Genomic DNA, 20746 nt, shown 5'->3' with positions numbered 1-20746 from the left:
GGGCCAAGCCCTAAGACATTAGAAACGGAGCTACATATAGGACATGGAGTGTGCCCTGCTGGGTGTTGTTCTTGCTGGACCAGTATTGTTCCACTGTCCCCCACCCCAAATCTTCCCTCTTGGAATGGTAATATATATTCTGTGCCATTGTATGTTGGAAGTTTGTAATTTCTTTGGTTTTATAGGGAGTGGCAGTTAAGAGACTACCTTGAGTCTCAGAAGAGAATTTTAGATTTTTGGACTTCTGAACTGTGTTGAGACTAAAAGACTATGAGGACTTTTAAAGTTGGGTTAAATGAATTATAATATGACCATGAGATTATGGGGGCCACGGAGTGGAATGGGGTTTATATGGGAAATGGCCCCATAGGTTTATCTGTTTGAATACTTGGTCTCCAGTTGATGGAACTGTTTGGGAAGGATTAAGAACTCTTTTTTTTTTTGTAGGAGAAGGTGTGTCACTGGGGAGCAGGCACTGAGGTTTCAAAAGGCTCATGCCACTGTCTGCCTCTTGCGTGTGGTTTGAGATGTGAGCTCTCAACTCTTTCTGCCACCGTTCCTTGGTTTCACCCTCATTTAACCATCGGAACAGTTAGCCCCAATTTCACATTTTTCTTTTCTATGTTGCCTTGGCCATGGTGTTTTATCACCATAATAGAAAAGTAACTAAGACACTGACTTAAAAGTCATTTTTCCATCTCTTTCTTTGATACTACTTCTTGTTCTCCTCCTCTCCCGCTCCATCGAATCTCTGTACTCCCTCCCAAAAGAAGCAGGATCAGGGGGATTGTAAGGTGGGAAACTCATTCAAAGAATAAATTAATTCAACGGTTCTCCATTTGCTCACTCAGACACTTGTTCTATCTTTTATAGCAAGGACCACTAGAAGTTTGCGGCAAATCACTAGTTTTATCCAGAGTTACCCAGACACTGAGAAAACAAACCACTCCTCACAGATAGGACCCATTTTAGAGCCATGAGGTGCCATAATAGATGTCCTGATGGGGGCAAATATATGTTTATTGATAAGCATTGGTTTTTCAAACATTAATATTCATTCTGTGCCAACACATAAACACAAATGTACGTTACAGTGGACTTGTCAGAAGTCTAAAATGAAAGCGCAACGGATTGTGACTGCTACACACCTCATTGTGCCAAGCTGTAGCAAATCCCTTTGTTTCTCTATAACTCAGCTTCCAGATCTTCGGATTCAGAGATGATACTTACACCCCTGTGGTATTTGGTAATTTCAGCCTAAAGAAATGAGTCAAATGCCTCAAATGATTAATTCCCTTTATTCCAACAATACACATTCAACATTCCCAAGATGTTTTACCCTGTGTTTAAGCTTTCCAAATAGTCTCGAAGTGTTTCCTTCGGGAAAACACATCAGGAAGCTTGCCGCAAATCAGTTTCAACAAGGTCAGTGCAACCTATACATCCTGTTCATAAGAAGCTTTCTTTTCTTGCATGGGATGAACACTCGGTCCAGAATCTTTTCAACTACTGTGTTTTACGACAACACTGGAGTCGAATACTAAATCTTTTGTGACTGTGATGAGAAGCTTGGACCAACTCTAGTTTGTCTCAAATAACACTGCTACTATGGAAATTAGACACTAAGTCCCCGGCTATTTTCATTTTACTTAATGAACATAGAGGGAAAGTCCCGGGGTCATGGAAAAGAAAAAAATTAACAACTAGAACTGTGAGGAATGTCTGTTGCAAATTTTAAAGACACAGTTTGTTTACATTGAAGTTTACCTGCTAATCAGAAGTGTCAAATCTATTTGAGACATATAACTACATCACGGTCTTTCAAATGACGGATGGTTATCTGCATGGGTTCCTTAGAGTATGTTTGTATATTAACAACGTAAATTGCTTAGAGGCAAAGACATACAGAATTGCATGCTGACTAGTTAACCATGACACAGAAAGTTATTGATGTCAGATAACATCGATTGAGTTGTGGCTAAGCCCCCAAAAGCTCATGCTGACAACAATGCTGGTTCTGGGCATCAAATCCCCAGATACTGGTTCATTTTATTCAGGGCATCGCACACCGTGTTCAAATCACTGCGTAGGTCCTGCACCACATTTTCGATACTTCTGGTGTCTTTCAGAATTTCAATGCTCTGTGTGTAGGGGTTGAAGTATACTGAGAAGGGACGGGCAATTGACTTGGCGAAGTCCCTGGAGAATCAACGAAAACAGAAAGAGACATAGTCAACCACCAGGGGGAAAAGAAACAGAAAGGAAGAATGGCCAGAGAAATTCCAAAGTTATTTTTCTGTAGAAGAAACAAAAGCAAGTTTACCTCATCTTTTCTTTGGCTTCTTCAAAACTTTCCGATACAAAATAGGCCTCCTGGAAGGTGGTGATCAGGCATTCCTGCAAGCAGGTTGTCTTTGGGTCAAAGGCTTTTATACACGCCTTGTCAGAAAGAGCATGCTGCAAAAACATACCAAAGAATTCATCAAGTACACAGTGAGGCTTCCAAAATGCTATGGCATCACGCCTACTAGCCAGTAATCCGTAGACCTGCTCAGTTCCTAGTCTACCATGGAAGCAAAGAACCCTCTCTGTGCAGGGTAAATCGGTTGTTAGGAAAGGGTTTTATTTTGGCTTTTTTAAGTCTCCTGGAAGTTGCAGAAGAAAATGAGCTCATGTTATTATTTTAGATAATATCAGGCAAATTCATGCTGAAGGACAGTTCAGAGCTATCCCCTGACACAAATGGAATTTTAAATGTACGCCATGAATAGAAGCAGGTACGGGGGGAAAGAAAATATATGCTCCTAAATTTGCTGCTATAAGCAATGTACTAAAATTTCACTTAAATGGCAGAAGTAATAATTACCTGCGTGGAGAGGTAATTGAGACTCTCACCTAACTATTTATGGACTCGTTGGGAGACGTTTTGAGGCCAGGTACTGTGTGTCAACAGAGATTGGAGTGGGCTCGTGCATTGGAGTGTGCTTGCAAAGTAATCATTTACCTTCCATAAAGTACAGCAGAGTAATGTACGGCAAATAAATATTGCCAGTTGGGGGGGCAAAGAACCAATATTAATAGTTATACTTAAGCCCGAAGCAGGCATTAGAAAAACAGGAAAGCCAGTATAATTACTCGTTGGGCCATCATTGGCTCCATTCAGCTCACCACATGCCTTGCACGAAGAACAGCGAGGAATTCTGAATGGCTGGGTCTTCAAGATAAACTCAATGATGTTAAAGGTTAGCGGTCACCTCTTACCACACCCCACCTGCCTACTTCTAGACTCTTAATGGATGGTTCTGAAACAGGGTGCAGAAGAACTATTGAGACGCATACGAAACCACAGACACCCAAGCCTTTGCTCTATCCATTAAGTCTAGATGAAACCCAGAATGGAGTATTTGAAAGGCATCCAAGGCGACTCTGACGTAAGAGTTTGTGAACTGTACTCCTGTAGGTTTGATTCTTCACCTAAGAGGTAGTCTTATCGATAAAAAGGGAGAAGGCGGTAACAAAAATTGCCTTGAACCAAGTCTTACAAAACAGAGTCTCTAGTCACAAGTTGATGTGTGTACGTGTAACCTTGGCAGATCACTTGACCTGAAGGTCCTCTATATTCCATGATTCATACATGAGCCTGCATTCCCTCGTGGGAGACATTTAGACTGGGTGGTTCTGAAGATTCGATCTCAGGCATCTCCTTGATCCCACCCAAAGCATGTCTCTGCCTCTTTGTCTTCTCAACCAAATGGTAAGAATTTCTGGAAAACTTACAAGCCAATGGCCTCCCCCACCCCTCCCCATCAACATTCCTGGTGCATTCCCTCCAACAGAATCACACGATTATCTACAGCCCTTGGTGAGGAAGGCTGTGGTTTTCCATGTTTGGAAATACAATTGAGAAGCAATACTGACATGAACAGAAGGGGGCAACGGGTTCGTGGCTTGTTTTTTCACAAAATCCTGCTGTCCAGATCAATGCATATATGAATCACAGAATGCAGAGGACCTTCAGAGCAAACTTTCCTTTTCCGTACTGCAGAACAGCCTCACTCTGAGGCAGAAGGTCATTACACCTACAAATGCACTTCTGCGGGCCTCAGCTCAGCACACTGACCATCTGGGAAGTCTGGTTCCACATGACCAATAAATCCTGTCCACATTTCCCAAACTTCACAGTTTTACAAAACAAAAATGTCTTTTCATGAGAGCTCTTGCCCCTTTGCAAAGAGCTGGCTTCCTGCTGGCTTGCTGTGGTTTTCGGAATTAGAAGATGCTTTCTTTGCAACCACATGCTATGATTACATTTAACTGACGTGTGTTCCTTAAATTGTCCATTCATCCATGGGTCCACACTGAAGGAAGGACACTGACTGACTCAAATGTCTGCAGGCTTCCGACTCTCTTCCCTACTCTGGGAGGCAGAGGCAGACTGGTAGTAACAACAAGCTATAAGAACAATTAAGCCATGGGTCCTCAGGACATCTCCGCTGAGCCGAACACTTTTCATGGAGTTGAGGACAAGCACAAAAGGAAATGAAACTCTGTGACTCTATCAGTCTCTGATCCCTCTAGAAGACCTTAGCAACCAGTGTGTGCACAGGGCACCTGCACAATGTATGTATTCAACAGCAATGACTGAAAACAGTGAAGGTTCTGAAACATTCATCACGGGGCTATTGCCCTGACTCTCCCGATGTCTACATTCATATAGTAGGAAAAGAGGATTAGAGTAGATCAAGAAAATCCTCTGAGGACAGGATGCCCTCCCTTAGGTTTCAAGAGGAAAAAACTCAATGAGTACACAGCTTATAGTTTAAGGCAAAGACTTCTAGGTTATATATATATATATATAGCACATAGCCAATAAAATATGTGAAAATTGGGATTGACTGGACTTTGTTGTTGTTTGGTTGGTTGATCAGTTGGTTGGTTGATTATTTGGATGGTTGGTTAGTTAGCTGGTTGGTTAGGTAGTTGGTTGGTTGGTTGGTTGGTTGGTGGGTTATTTGGGTGGCTGGTTAGGTGGCTGGTTGGTTGGTTGGTTGGTTGGTTGGTTGGTTGGTTGGTTGGTTGGTTTGTTGGTTTTTTGTGTGGTTGGCTAGTTGTGTAGTTTGTTAGTTTTTTTTTTAAGGATAGGTTTCATTATGTAGCCCAGGCTAGCCAGCACTGCCTTCCTGCATCAGCTTCCCAAGTGTGGGTGTTATAGGAAAGCACCCTACATACCCAGCAGAAAGTTAACTGTTTTTAAGTATACAAAGTTTTGATTTATTCTCAAGAACTGTATATGATAATATATAGAAATATTGACATTAATATTTCTGGTTCACAAGGGCCTCTATCCATAAAGCATGAAGCCAGGGCTGGCTACCTCTTGTCTGTTAATAAGTATGAGGAGAATATGAATAGTCATGGATTAGCCTGAGTTGAGGAAGCAGCCAGTAAATGAGGTACCCAAGCCTATAAATGGTGGCATCTACCTAACAACCAGTTCATCTTTTTGGTGACTAGCAGGAACATCCACGCTGCCCAAGAGGTCTCCATCTCTGAATTTTCCCATGCATTCCAAGAGATGTAAAATAGCATTCATGACTTCTTTGACACAAAAGGCCACTGACCCATTGGGCTTCTTGAGTCTATCTCTGTTCTAGTAAGTCATCTCACTTTGGAGAAGCAGCTACTACACCCTCTCCTATGTGTTAAAGAAGCAGTCTCTGGGAATGCTACCCAAGTCTTTTTGATGTTCCAGAGGAACTCTATGGCGAATTCTCTTTGAAGTGTCAACCATCTTTCGTCCTATAGTCTTCAAGAATTAATTTTATTTTCCATAGAAAGGAACTTTTTAATGCTGACCAAATCTGGCTGACAGTCTTTTACCTCAAACCACTGCAAATGCATAAGAAATATTTCAAGGTCATCTGCTCCTCCCTGAACACTCCATCACAATGGTTCTCAACCCTCCTAATGCTGCAACCCTTTAATACAGTTGCTCATGTTGTGGTGACCCCCAATAACGAGATCATTTTTATTGCTACTTCATAACTGTAATTTTGCTATTGTGAATCGTAATATAGATATCTGATATGCAGGATATTTGGTATGTGACCTCTATGAAAGGGTCAATCAACCACAAAAGGGATCATGACTCACAGGTTGAAAACCACTGTTCTCAAAGAACCATTTTTTGGCTTCCCCCATCGTGCTAAAGACAAGGGTATACAACTAGAATCAGAGCTCCTGGCTTCTCAATACAGCTGTCTCAAAATCTAGACATATCGAGCCTGCATAGGCACAGAATTAAATATGAAAAAAACTAGGAAAATTGCAGCTAGGCCCCAGAAGCTGTGTTTTTTAAGGGTCCAAATGCCCCTTTGTGATTAAGAGTCTTGGGAGCTACAGTTAGGCTTTTCTGGCTATCTCAAAATTAAAGCACCCAGAAATCCTGCCCAGTTGTCACGCTAACAAAGAGTCAGCATCTTCAAGAGATGCTGACTTCCACATAATGTCATTTGTATCACAGTTTTGAAACCCCCACCAACTTATAGTCTTCTCAAGATCATGGAAAGAAAACACCTTAGAAGAGATAAATATTCATCAAAGTTTTTTAAGCAATTCCTTACTGTCCTTTCAGTTTCCCCCTTTGAGATCTCCTGTTCCAATCTTCCTTTGGAGTATTGACACTGAGCTTTGCTAAATGAGCCTCTGCTTGGCCTGGCTGTTTCTCACCTGAACCTGAATTCTTTCCTTCAAGATGACAAGAAATGAAGAGGAAACTTCAACCAGTAACAGTGTCATTTCAAATGAAGAACTACCTCAGGATGAGCTGCAGTTAACTCAGCGACAAATCTAAAAGTCTAAGAATCTAAGCATCTTCTTGCAGTGTTGTCTTATCAAGGCCTGTAAACACATGGCACCCTCCACTTTTCCAGTGTCAATCAAAGCAACCTTTCCTCCTAGACCTGAAGATAGCCTTGTTACCCTTCACATAGGTGCCAAGCACCAATCAGTTGGCTCTAGTAAGGAAATTAAGACTCATTTTCCATTCTAGTTTTTATAAATATCCTTTTGACATCAAAAATCCCCAGTTACTGACAGTGGTGCTCTGAAAAAAAATGGCCCTCAAAGGGAGTGGCACTGACAAGAGGTATGACTTTGTTGAAGTAGGGGTGACCTTGTTGGAGGAAGTGTGTCCCTGTGAGGGAGTGGGCTTTGAGTCTCATATATGTTGAAGATACCTCCCAGTGAGAAAGGCCATTTCCTCTAGCACCATGTTGGCCTGCATGCCATCATGTCCCACCTTGATAATGGAATGAACTACACTGTAAGTGAGCCACCCCAATTAAACATTTCCTCTTGTAAGAATTGCTGTAATCGTGGTGTCTTTTCATAGCAATAGAAACTCTAAGACACCAATAGATAATCATGCAAGATAATTCAGAGAATATGTCTTAACTATGGAGTTTAAATTTGCTTCCTTCCCTTCCCATGACGTTTGAAGGAACTCATGAACTCTATAACCCAAGGTTGTGGTCAGAATTAAATGGGAAATGTCTACAAATGGGTAGCATTGGGAGGTGTTCAACATACATAGTTACCATTCCTAAATCAATCCAGATAGGATTACTATTTATTCACTCGTCCTGCCCAATAACCATTTCCTCCCCCTCCCCCAGGGGTCTAAAACCTGTAGCGAAAAATGGCCCCAGATATGAGACTTGTTAAGACCCAACCTGCTATTTTGTCTGTTCTAGCTCATCAGCCTGGCATCTTCCTTCCTCTCAAACACCCCTTTATGCAATGACACAGAGGTATTATCTCAGCTACTCTAGATGGAAACCCTGTGATCCTCACTCTCTATATTAGGACTGGTTAAAGTTTGAAAAGAAAAAAAAAATTCCAAGTGTGAAGTCAGATTCATGGGTCGTTTGGGTCCTAGATTCCAGATAAGGTTTTGCAAAGACTCCTATGTGCACAGCACAGTGCAAACACGCCTATGTTCACTTCACAGTCGTCTGTTCCCACGTCAGAACAACAAACAGGTGGATCTGATTACCTATATGTGCAGTATGCATGCATGCAGGGAATATTCTTTCAGCCTCATTTACATACTCACCAAAGCCTCCAGCAACTGAGGGGCCAACATCAGGTCAACAGTTGCAGCAGCAGAAAGAATTTCAGTACAGTAGATAACTTCCTTCGCAACTACAAGGATGCTCACACGGGGATTAGGATAATGCCATTCATTAAAGCCTTCCCTACCGGGGATCAATAGCCCTATTGCCAAGTTCAGCAATGGTTCATCACACTTCATTTTTCTCAGCGTTGCTGGGCTTTCTCGGTTTGAATCAGCTGCAGGGGCAAGGGAGCAGCCTCCCTCTTTAGCAGACGCAGCTGAGGAATTTGCAGCCCTCAGTCCTCCAGCGTCTCTGCCACTACTAAGAGTGCCCCCACTTCAAGAAACGAAGGGAACCGGAAGGGAGGCTTGAGCTGCCCAGTAACGGTGGGGAGCTCAGCTGCTGAGCCCTTTCTCTGGCAGCAACACTGACCTTCCAGGTAAGCTCAGAAAACTTGCAAAGCCCTCGAGGCTCTCCTCCCTAGCCTGGCAGTAATTCTGACCACCTCCCCGCAACAGCTGGATGTGGCAGTAAATACCAATGATCATAATAAATAGAAAGCTGTTTGGAGAATGCTGATTAATAGCTGTATAAAGGTAAAATCAATAATTCACCATGCAAGGACATCCTAAAACTAAAGCTCAAAATGCGCAATCAAATTTTCTTACCCCTGAAACACAAAAGAGACATATTTATATGCAATAGTCCAGCAATTATTGCAGCGTGGATGCTGAGGCCACCGAATTTTTGCCCTGGAGGGAATAAAGAACGAGAACTCACCCTTATCCCTGAAAAGAGCCTTCTGCTTTTGAAGTAGATGAATTTTTTTTTAAAGGCAAGACTCACATTTCACTGTTAGCAGGCATTTCCTACCACCCCTCATCACTTAAACATGCAGTGTGCCTCCATTGGTTCATGGGTTTCAACATTTGATTTCTAGCTGCGGCGGCACTGTTTGGGGAGTCATGGAGCTTTCCGGAAGTAGAGTCTGGTTGGAGGAAGTGGATCACTGGATAGTAGGGTTTAGAGTTTGTAGCCCAGCTCTGATTCTTGCTTCTAGGTTGGGGTCAATGGGGGGGATGAGGGGGAGGGGATGAGCAAGGTTCATCACTATCTCCCACCACCGTAGTCATCAGCCATTCCTACCAGCACGCCTTCGCTGAGGATGTTCCATTTCCCCTTGAACCTTTCATTGAACCCAACGAAACCTTCCCTTCCTTGAGTTGCTCTAGCCAGGCAATGAGGAAAAATGACTAATACTCCTCCCAAAGGAAACAGATTTTGCTGTTGGACTCGAACATAATAACCCCTGCCTTAGGAAGTCCCTCCAAGACTCTGTCTCACAGCTTGGGCCATCAATTTGGGCCTTCTCATAGAAAATGAATAAGGCAAGGGCGTGGTAAATGAACAAATAACAGATTATACCGTTAGGTCAACTGTAGGGCAGAGAGACAAGGTGCGACATGAAAGACACATGCTAGACGGCGGGTAAAAGGGAACCAATCATCCTCTTTTCAGCCTGCTTTCCAAAGCTGATCTTCCAGGTGACCCAGTTCATGGTTAACCATTCTCTGCCATGATGAGAAATGGAGAAAAGCCCCACCTTCTCAGGCTTTTGGAGCTCCAACCAGTATGCCAACCATCATGGTGCGGGTAGTTTTCAATCAAATTTATGCTAACTTTTATAAGATTTTCCACGTTTGCTTTATTTCTGTTTCTGAAAGTCAAATCAAGTGCTTTTCTTATGAAGGAGAAAAAAAAAACTGAAAGTCGTCCTCCTCCAAACGACAGACACCACTCTTGGAAACACTTGGCCAGCTCTGAAGAGCAACATCGGTGCCCTCAGGAAAGCTACAGCAGGCATCTTAGAAGTTTTATGTTTCAAGACAGAAGGTGGATTGTGTGTACTTATATAAAAGTTATGAAGACTATACCAAAGCCTCCAGAAACTTAGGGACCAGTTGGAGCAGTAGAAAATACTTTACTGCAATAGATCAATTCATGGAAAACTGTAAGGATATTTACAAAAGGATTATGATAATGCTATTAATAAGGTTATGGCTATATTGGGTCTCAAACCATAGTATCTTTCCTCAAATACAAAAGTAAGATGCTCAGGGAGCTAGAGAGACAAATTGGTGGCTCAGAGTGCTTGCTGCTCCTCCAGAGGGTAGCAGAAGAACCCACAATCACCTGAGGGGTCCAATACCCTCTTCTGGCTTCTGTGAACACCTGTGCTCATGGGCACACACATACAAACACACACAAATATAATTAAGTATTTAAATGAGCTCGGAAACATTCTGGGCTCTTACAGGAATGAGACAGGCAGGAAGAGAGGGGCTGCTAAGGAAGACGCCTCTGCTCTGTATTCTCTGAACAGTTAGAAGGTATTTCTTGCGAAAAGAATATCTAAATAGTAAAAATGCTCCAGCACGACAATCATGGGGATGCTGGCCTGCTGAAATCTGAGAATGGAAGGATGCTAATGACCGGAGGTGATGGACCTGAACAGGATGGTGCACGGCAGACAATGCCCTTTGCGGTACATATTTCTCGCTGATTTCCATTTCTAGATGATTCTGTCTACAACACTGAAAACAAAAACAGTGGATTCACCCCAATGCTGCCTTACGCATGCCTCATTAACCAGACCAGGAGACCCTGTCAAAAGTTGGGGGGCATGAAAGAGATTTGTTTCTTTTGTTTCTTGAATAATTTATATACCATCTGAAGAGAATGTAAATAGATGTGGCTCAGGGAGTTTTGTTTTCTGACTTTCTCGGGAGAAACAAGAAGTAGTCTTAGAGGGCATGGTCTTGTAGGGTACGATGTCCTGTTTTTGCTGTGAGCTTAGTGAATGTACTATTACTGATGTTTTTTGTAAAGAACAAAATGGCTCGGCAGATAAAGGGGCTTCCTATGTGTCCCTGCCAGCCTGAGTTTAATCCTCAAAACCACATGGTAGGAGGAAAGAACCAACTCCACAAAGTTGTTTTCTGACTGCACATGTACTGTGAATTCACACACATGCACGCGCACACATGCACACACGTGTGCAAATGTGTATGCGCACAATAGCTTTGACCAGCTGTTATGCAGTCCCTTGGTCCATTGCACATCTGTGCATCTTCTGCTTTCCTAATCTACCTCCCGATTCCTCAAGACTCAGTATGAGCAACACAGGATCCTCCTTCAGAAAGCCTTCTCAAGCCTGGCCTCTCGTGTGCCAGACACAGCTGTCAACACTTTTTCTATCTGCTGGGCTGTTTATCCGGCAGTGGATGTCAAGTCCTGGGTAAGAAAAGTCTCGGGCTGTGGAATCTAGAGCAGCGATCCCACAGTCTACACTGCCTGCTCTTGGGCCTGGCTCTAGCACGTTAGTTGTGCGGTTTAGGCAAGTCCTGTAATGGCTTTCTGTCCTCAGCTGTCTCATCTCTAACAATACGATCAGGTTCTGACAGAGACTGAGTTAGTGTGCAACAAAATCCTAGACTCCACTTAAGATAACTTCTGGTGTTATTTTCTTTGGATTTATGTTCTTCATCGGTTTCTATCTTTTGATTCCCAGTGCGTGCTACCTGTAAGCATCCAGTGAAGGAAGGGTTTTAGGAACGAATAAATTATCTAATTAATAAAGTTATAAAACTAGCAGACTCGATAAAAAGTACAATGAGATTGCATCTTTTGAGAATACAAATAAGCCAAACATTCCGGAAACAATGCATTTCCCAACTGTATTATACAACAACAATCAATGCTGAAGAGAACACCCTAAGCTAGTCTATAATCCTGATCTTAAGACAGAATAATCAAAGAAAGATTAAGTTATTTTCAGTATAATTTCCAGGTTGCATGTCATATTGCCTCCTAAATGCATCCAAACTTACTAAAATGCTAGAAGTATCGGAATGCTCCAGAGCCTGCCATTTCCAAATAAATGATCATTTACTGTTAAAGGAAAAAAATAATTTCTAAGCATAATAAATATATATTATGTGCTTCTTTGATACTATGCTGATTCAGCTTGTTTTCCAGTAAACTGTTGATACGCACAGTATTTTAATTGCATTAATTTTAGAGAAGATGGAATGTCCTCAGACTCCTCTTTGAGTGATAGAAGGCAAGTCCATGGCACCATGAAGGTCATGGACATCAGAGTAGACAAGTCAGACTCCCTGATTGACGCGAGTGTCAATCAGAAGTACCCCTGCTAGCTCACTGCCCAATTCTCAGCACTCAGGCTAGGCCAGCCTTTTGTTCCCCAGCATTCGAGCATATGTTAGTCATCCCTGTTGATCTGGGCACACGGCCGCTCATCCATTTGAGTCACACCACAAACCCAGAAGGGCTTGACCCATTTTCTGAGGTGCAAAAAGTCAGGTCAGCACCCACATCCAAGGTGCCAGATCCTCTGTGTTAAATATGTATGGGGAGTTGCGAGTGGAAACGTTCAGACAAACAAATCAATAGCTTCCATGACCTTGAACCAGTTTGCTTGGGAAGGATATTTTCATTCACAGCTACGTACCTTCAATTCTCCAATGGAGGAAAGTAGCCCTGCTCCATATGCCCGCAGTTGACCTTCTTGCTTACAAAGACCAAACTCGATTGTGAAGAAATAACACTAGAAAAAAAAAATAAAAGATGGACCCATGTTCAGTGAACTGGCCAACAAGTTCCTTCACAGAATAAAATGGCACCCAAAATAAAATGTTGCACTGTACATAATTGCCTTGAATTTTAAAATAAATTTAAATCAGGAGTATTTATTGTAATCCATTTTCTTGATAAATAACCTTGCCCTAAGTTTATAAACTTCAATATAATTTTATTTAATTTCAACATGATTTTTTGCACATTTTTATGATTACTGTTTTAATAATCTTACCCTAAGTTGAAAGACTATAGGGAAATTAAACCACGAGGAATCCAGTGATTCCTGTATACAGAAACTTTATGGATCAAATCATATCTCCTGTAACAATTTTAAAATTATTAATAAATGAGCACATCTTAGCGATGTTCCACAAGAATATGGGACTTGCACTACCAAATTGTGTTTCAGTGGCATAAATGAAGATATGGAAAAATAAGTTGGAATCTAGTCATTGCAAACTTATTTTTTTTAATATGTTTATTCATTCTGAAGACATTTATTAAGGTGAGGCGGTGACTCAGAGGATAAAGAGCTTCCTGAACAAACACAATGGCCTGACTTTGGGTCGCCAGCATTCATATGAAAGCTGGGCAAGACAGCACACGCCTGTAATCCCGGCACTAGGAGAGGACAGTCAGACCCCAGGATCTCACTGGTCAACCAATCTAGGAAAAGGGTGAGCTTCAGATTCAATGAGAGACCCTATCTCAAGGACAAAGATAGACAATAACACAGGAAAATGTCCAACATCAACTTCTTGCCTTCACACATGAGTAACCACACCCAGGCACATACAAAACACACCAAAGCAATAAATGCACAAACAAATCTTTTTTAAATGGCATTTTCTGAAAACCCACTAGGTGCCAATGCTTGGTAAAAGAATAAAAGAGAGACCAAGAATAAAAATATATACTTACCAATCTATCAAAACTACAGTGTCAACATGTTTTTAGTAACGTCTTAAATGCATACCGATATGTGCATATGTATACACGTGTGTATGCACTGTTTGTCCAAAAAAAAGGGCACAGATGGGTGGGTTTAGAGGGAGACTCTGGGGGGGATGTGCTGCTGAAGGGATGAACGTGATTAGAACACCTTGTACAAAACCCTCAAGAAAGTAATAATAAAATCTGCAGTTGCTTCTGTTGGGTTCAAAAATACCAACCTAGACAGAAGAAAAAAAAAATATCTGCACAACTTAAAAAAAAATCACAGTGCTTTTGCAAGGGGCTGAAATCACACTATTTCTGCTCTAATAGAAAAGCGAGAAGCTAGCAACACGTAATAAGACTTGAATCAAATTAGCACTGTCCTGCATCCGTGGTGCTAGGGCACTGAAGGTGTTGAGAAGGAGAATTTAAACACTCCCAAAACAGGGCAGAAAATAATTATAATGTCTAGCTTACGACAGCTTGCTTTATTTTTATACAAGGGTGGAGATGTCCTTTGCTTCTGGAGGTTTTGTTTGCTTTCTAATGCAGGGATGACCCTGAGGTTGCGTGATCCCATGCTCTACATACCTGAGCTGCACCCAAAGGACTGGCCACTTCCAAGCCATGGAGCTTCACCTCCAGAAGCAGAGCCTCTTCCCAGACCCAGTTGCCAAAGAGGGCAAAACTATGGTCCATGCCACCAACAGCACATCTGCAATGCCTATCAATACACCTCCTTATGCTGTCCTGATGTAGGAGGGTCATCTGTCTATGTGTTACTTTCATTGGTTAATAAATAGACTGACTTGGCCTTTTAACAGGGCAGAAAATTAGGTGGGCGGAGTAGACAGAACAGTATGCTGGGAAGAAGGGAAGTGAGTGAGTCACCATGATTCTCCGACACGAGACAGATGTGGGCTAGAGTCTTTCCTGGTAAGCCACCACCTCGTGGTGCTACACAGATGATTAGAAATGGGTTAAACAAGATGTGAGAATTAGCCAAGAAGAGGCTAGATATAATGGGCAAGGCAGTGTTTAAAAGAATACAGCTTCCGTGTTATTATTTCCGGGGCTAAGCTAGCCATGCGGGAGCCCGGCGGGATGAAAAGCAGGCCTGCTGGCCTCATCGCTACACTGTCCTACATTTAATTTGTTTTGCAGTCTTCTGATTTTTGACACCATCTGGGGTACTTTGGTGCATGATCTCCACATTGAAGTATGAACTCTACACAGCAGGTATTACTCCCCATTCCTTAGAAGCAATAGAAATTCCAGCATCGTTGACACTTTATACCCTTCTTTGTTTGAGAAGGTTATCCTATGTGTTATAGGATGCTTAGCACCATTCGAGGTACCAATAAAATCCCCAACCCTCAGACTTTTTAGCAGCTCCACAAAGTGGCTGTTCTGCTTGGTTTGGTCAGCTTGACCCAAACCTTAAACCTGTTTCAGAAGATGGACTTTTAATTGAGAAAAATGCCTCCATAAGATTGGCCTGTAGGCAAGTCTGCGGGGACATTTCTTGATTGATGATTGACTGTGGGTGTGTGTCACTCCTAGGCCCTGCTAGAAGAAAGCCGACTGAGCAAACCAGTTAAGCCGCACCCCTCCATGGCCTCTGCATCAGCTCCTGCTTCCGAGTTCCTGCCTCAAGCGCCTCACCTGCCTTCCTGAGAAAATAACTACAAACTGCGAGATTAAATAAACCCATTTCTCCCCAAGTTGCTTCTGATCATGGTGTTTTATTGCAGCAATCAAACCTCTGACTAAGTGAGTGGCTTTTCTATTAAACCTTTTTCATAAAGAATTTTCAAATAAAAAACATCACACACTTAAGTTACCCAGATCAAAGCCTGTCATCCCAAGGGACTTGTTTGTATATGGTCACAATAGGTATGGAGCTTCACACCAGAATTGCTCTATCACTGGAGGGTATGTTTTTTTTAAAAGATTTATTTACTCATGCATGTTATGTGTATAAGTGTTCTGTCTTCATGCACAACACATAGGGATTTGGATCCCACTACAGATGGTTGTGAGCCACTGTGCAGTTGCTGGAAATTGAACTCAGAACCTCCAGAAGAGTATTCAAACACTCTTAACTGCTGAACCATCTCCCAGCCTCTGCTATTGACTGTATTTTTATCCCCAGTTTACCATTTTAAAAGCTATATCTGAACATGTTGTCTTCCAGCCAAAAAAATATCACAGAATGACATCCTGATGCCCCTGGAAATATAAATGAGTCTGTCTTCGGGGCCTTTGTACTTGCTATTCCCCTGGTGTGTACACTCTTCTCCCTAGGTATTTATATAGTAGCCCTTTTCATTTCTCAGTCAAGAGTTGGCTTGTTAAAAGGACTGCAAATTAAATGTCAGTCTAGTCGTAGAGGATCTCCCTGACCACGAAAGGAGCCTTGCTTTCTGCTTAGCCTGTCTGACATGTTACATGAAGAGCATCCTGTCCCTGACATGATCCTATCCATTGGCTTTTGAGGCTGTTGTTGCCTGTGTCGCTCAGTAGCATGAATGGTGCTCAGATCGGGAGCTTGCTTCCTTCTGCAAACTCCTAGCATTTAGACCAGAGTCTAGCATTAAATCATTGCTAGAGATATCTGCAGAGCAGGTGAATGGGTCCACAGGAGGGAAGAGGTCACGTAGCTAAGAGGTGGATTCTAGACTGCAACTCAGGTTCCTTAGTGGCTCTGTGTTTCATGGAAGACACACAAATCTAACTTATTCATTTGTTCATCTTCTAGCTGTATATCCACCAATACTCAGCAAGTTCTTACAGTGCTGCAGGAGTTATTACCAATCAACCAAAGATGGCATTGCATCCCTAGAACATTTTGCTTGTTAAAACTTAGCTCTGTCCTCAGCACCATGGGGTGGGGGGGGGATACACAGAGTCGGATGTGAGGACTTTAAAAGAAGTCGCTCTCACTGAGGTCTCCTGAAAACAAAAAACGTGAGAGTTGTCAGCGTGCTAACACGTAATAAAACCCTCCAGTCTGTCAACCAAACAACTGTGCACAATCCTAAATACGCGAAGCCAGGCGCTCATATATGCACAGAGAAGCCCAGCAGACATGTGGTAGCCCAGCCAGCCCTTCTATGTCACAAAGTGGAAAACTTAAGCCGATGAGAGATTTATCCAGGACTCGTCTAAACAGTGACATCCACAAGATCTAGAGCCCCATGTTTTACAGAGCTTGACATCAGCATCTGCCGTCGTTTAAGGCTTCTAAATAAAACATCAGTAGGTGTGTGATTCTCCTGTACAACCAAATGATGGGGAGAGGAGGGTACAAAGCAAGGGGCCTGCAAGCTCATGGCATCTTCTCTGAGCGCCTTTGGTCCTTTGCCTCCCTGACTCATCTTGCATTTTTATCTTACCACACAACATCCCTGGAACCCTAATGTTGAATACAGAAAACTTCGTGGGGAAATGTGTTGTCCTATTCAAAGGCATCCAGAACACACATATGGAGCCAGCGGCGGGAGCATTTAGGTCAGCTATTAAGTGCGTTTTTAATTTCCCTCACATTACATCACTTGCATACATAATGCATGGCCACCCTTCTCTTCCAAAGCCAAACAGGCCAGAGAGCCTCGGAGAAAAAGCCACTCTACCTACCAGTCACAGCTGCTTCCCCTGGACTTGGCCTTCTGTCTGATTTTACAGCAAGAATTGAAAGGCCTGCTTTGGTTTGACTAAAGATTCAAAAGTTAAGTAACGGGTTAGCCAGTGTTGTCTTTAGCTAGCATGTTCCTAGACGCAGAACAGCCTCTAAGAGAAGAGCCTGTGCATCTTCCTGCCCATGGCTCTCATGCTCTCTGACCCCTTACCTCATCTGGGAGTCCCTCCAAAAGCCCCGCTCTTACACAGTTCCATCTGGTCCTTCTCTGCCTACCTCTCCCTTTTGACTTCCCTGCCTCCATCAGCAGAGAAAGCCCCTGGATGCAGCTTCTGCAGCCTGCTTTCCTCGGAGAACCAGACCTTTTGCTCTTGAGATCGTTTTTCCATTTTCAGCTCTGCGTGTGGCTGACAGACAATAATAAGTAATGGTGAATTACATCCCAAACTCAAATGTTGGCAAAATTTGAATTAGGGACTTGCTCGGAACTCTTTTCTGCTTTCAATAGTGGTAAAACACCTCTGTCAGATCAGTGATTGAAGGAGGGACTGGCCACACATGTCTACTGCCTGCATAGGGTTGGGCTGGATGACCCCCTGAAAATGTCTTAGCGTTCAAGAGTAACTAATTGCTTCTGGAAATTTTAAGATAATATTTATTTTCCTCATAGAATTCTCCAGATGTGGATCTGTAATATAGTCCCTTGAGATTTTCCAAACAAATAGCCTACCTGTTATCAGAAAATAAATATGCAAAAGGTGAAGAAAAAAAAACACTTCAAGCCTTGTAAAAACACCTGCAAGAGAGAATTGCTGATTCTTGGCCGCTAATGTCTTTTCAACAGAAACAAATAATAATAGTAAGACTTGCACCTCCCAAATTGAAGGGTGCCTTTCATCACCACTGATGTTCATGAATTCTAAATTTTATACGCTCTGCTGATATATAATTATTTGTAAATATTTTATTTGAATATAATTACATATAATCATTAGCTTAAAACCAAAACAGGGATGATAGATGGGACCTCTTCCGCAGAAGAAAAGCAGAGTCATTTACATACGCAGTCATTAAGCGGAAAAAAGAAAGCCAGAGTGACAATTGAAATCCAAAGGGGTGCCGAGCACACCTAAGACCGCTCAGCAAAACAGATAGGTCGCACAATGCTGCCATCTTCAGGTCGCTGCCGGTACTACACACCATTCTCTAAACCGGTGGGCCCACATGGGTACTGACCAAAAGTTTGAAACAAAACAGGTCTGACAAAGTGAAGTCACGTCTACAAAATACAGAATGGTCTCCTGTGGTGACTGAAAAAAATGACTGCAACGCTCTCCAACGTCCTGAAGGACCTGCTGTAGTCACAGATAGCAGTTTAAGAGAAGTTCAGCTTCATCAAGGAATACTACTTGACTTAAGGGTCGTTAGTTGGCTAAAATGTTTCCGCTTTGTTTCAGTGCATGCTTTGCAAGGTTGAGAAAAGGAGCTATCCAAGGGCCCTCCCACATACCTTCCTACCACCTGCCCCACCACCCCGACCCCCACCCCAGCACCCACTCCTGGCTACTAGCCCTCAAACTTTCCCTTCACAAAGGATGCCTGCCTTCTTTCCTACCTTTAGCCAAAATTCTTTAAGCTTGCCTAAAATGCAATTGATAATGGGGTTGGAATAAGAACGGAGCCTGATAGCTAAGCAGGAAGCTTTAGAATAGAAATATTAGCATGATAAAATACTGGGAACAAGAGTGAAAATGGGCTGAGTCTCTTAAGCCCTGGAGGTCTCTCTGTGCAGGTGACGCCACATGGCCCCCTCCCCTATCCCCAGCACACATCAGTTTCTGGTGTCATTTCTTAAACCCTTTGAACTCTAAATATCCCTAAGTCATACATAAAACCAAATCACACTACAATGACCATGCAACACTTCCATCTCTGCAGCAGGGGTTCCTGAGGACGACTCTCCCCCCCCACACACACACACCCCGGGAATCTGGCTGGTTGAAAGAAAGGGGTCTTGCATGATTTGATGCTTGGCTCTGGGTTTCTTGGCTAGGGTGTGTAAATAAGAGTGGAAAGTACTAGAAACAACATCAGACGTGGTCCAGCGTTCTAGGTCCTCATACTACACAGATCTGTAAATAAGAAACGCCACTGCACAAGCAGGTCACAACTTAGTACCAACTTATAATATGGAGAGAGGAAACCTGGGGATGGGCTCGAGGACACCTAAACAAAGGGCATCTCTCCCCCAGATATTAACTGAAGGAGCAGTACAGTAGAATTTAACACACACACACACACACACACCCTTATGGAGATTTTTTTTGGTTTTGGTGTAGGAATGGAAGCCAGGGCCTTGTGCATATAAGGTACATGTTCAACCTCCAAGTCAAGGCCCAGGCTCCCTCTGGGTGTGGGTGTGGGGTGTAGAGTGGGATGTGAGGGGTGAGTTGTGAGAGGTGTATGTATGGTGGGTGTGCTGTGGGATGTGTGTAGGGTATGGTGTGTGTGTGTATGAGTGTGTATGATGTATGGGGAATGTTGGGTGTGGATGTGGGTTGTGGGGTGTGTGTAGGGTATGGTGTGGGTGTGTGTATGAGTGTGTATGATGTATGGGGAATGTTGGGTGTGGATGTGGGGTGTGTGTAGGGTATGGTGTGTGTGTATGAGTGTGTAAGGTGGATATTGGGAATGTGGGGTGTGGATGTGGGTTGTGGGGTGTGTGTAGGGCATGGTGTGTGTGTGTGTGAGTGTGTATGATGGGTATGGGGAATGTTGGGTGTGGATGTGGGGTGTGTGTAGGGTATGGTGTGTGTGTATGAGTGTGTAAGGTGGGTATTGGGAATGTGGGGTGTGGATGTGGTGTGGTGTGTCTGTGTATCTGTGTGTGTGTGGTAGGTATGGTATGAGATGTGTGTGCATAGTGGGTGTGGGGTGGGATATGTGTAGGGTATGGTGTGTGTGTGCGTATGTGTGTGTGTGTATGGTGGGTATGGGGAATGTGGAGTATGGATGTGGTGTGGGATGTGGGGTGTGTGTGTGTGTGTGTGTGTGTGTGTGTGTGTGGTGGATTGGTGTGGGTCATGGGATATGGAATTGGGTGTGTGTGGGTGTGTGTGTGTTAAAATCTACAGTACTGCTCTTTCAGTTAATACATGGAGGAAGAGATGTCCTCTGTCTCAAAGAGATGGGGGCAGAGAGAGGAAGAGGAAGAGTAGAAGGGAAAAAAAGAAGTTTTTTCTTTTGCCAGCAGCCCCCCTCCACCCAAAACCCAAAGGAAAGAAAGAGAAGGCCAGGGATTTGCGTACCATACTGTAGCTACCAGCTACGGATGACCCGAAGTTGTAAAAACAACAAACATTGTCTTAGTTGCAAGCACTCGTTGAATGAATTA

At 43.0% G+C, this 20746-nt stretch overlaps 1 protein-coding gene across 1 annotated transcript in view; it reads right to left on the bottom strand.

The window, feature by feature from the left end:
- Positions 1-1282: 1282 nt before the first annotated feature.
- The window catches only part of Tph2 (tryptophan hydroxylase 2), a 100178-nt gene continuing 80714 nt past the window's right edge, over positions 1283-20746 (bottom strand). The window contains exons 9-11 of the mRNA XM_075954567.1: positions 12649-12744; positions 2324-2457; positions 1283-2199 (exon numbers count right to left, since the gene is read on the bottom strand). Coding sequence (XP_075810682.1) covers positions 2025-2199; positions 2324-2457; positions 12649-12744 — 405 coding nt within the window. The 3' untranslated portion in view covers positions 1283-2024. The remainder of the gene's footprint in view (positions 2200-2323; positions 2458-12648; positions 12745-20746) is intronic.

Source organism: Microtus pennsylvanicus, chromosome 20 (assembly GCF_037038515.1).
Source record: "Microtus pennsylvanicus isolate mMicPen1 chromosome 20, mMicPen1.hap1, whole genome shotgun sequence".
Taxonomy (NCBI): Eukaryota; Metazoa; Chordata; class Mammalia; order Rodentia; family Cricetidae; genus Microtus; species Microtus pennsylvanicus.
This window is presented reverse-complemented; position numbering and strand designations above follow the sequence as displayed.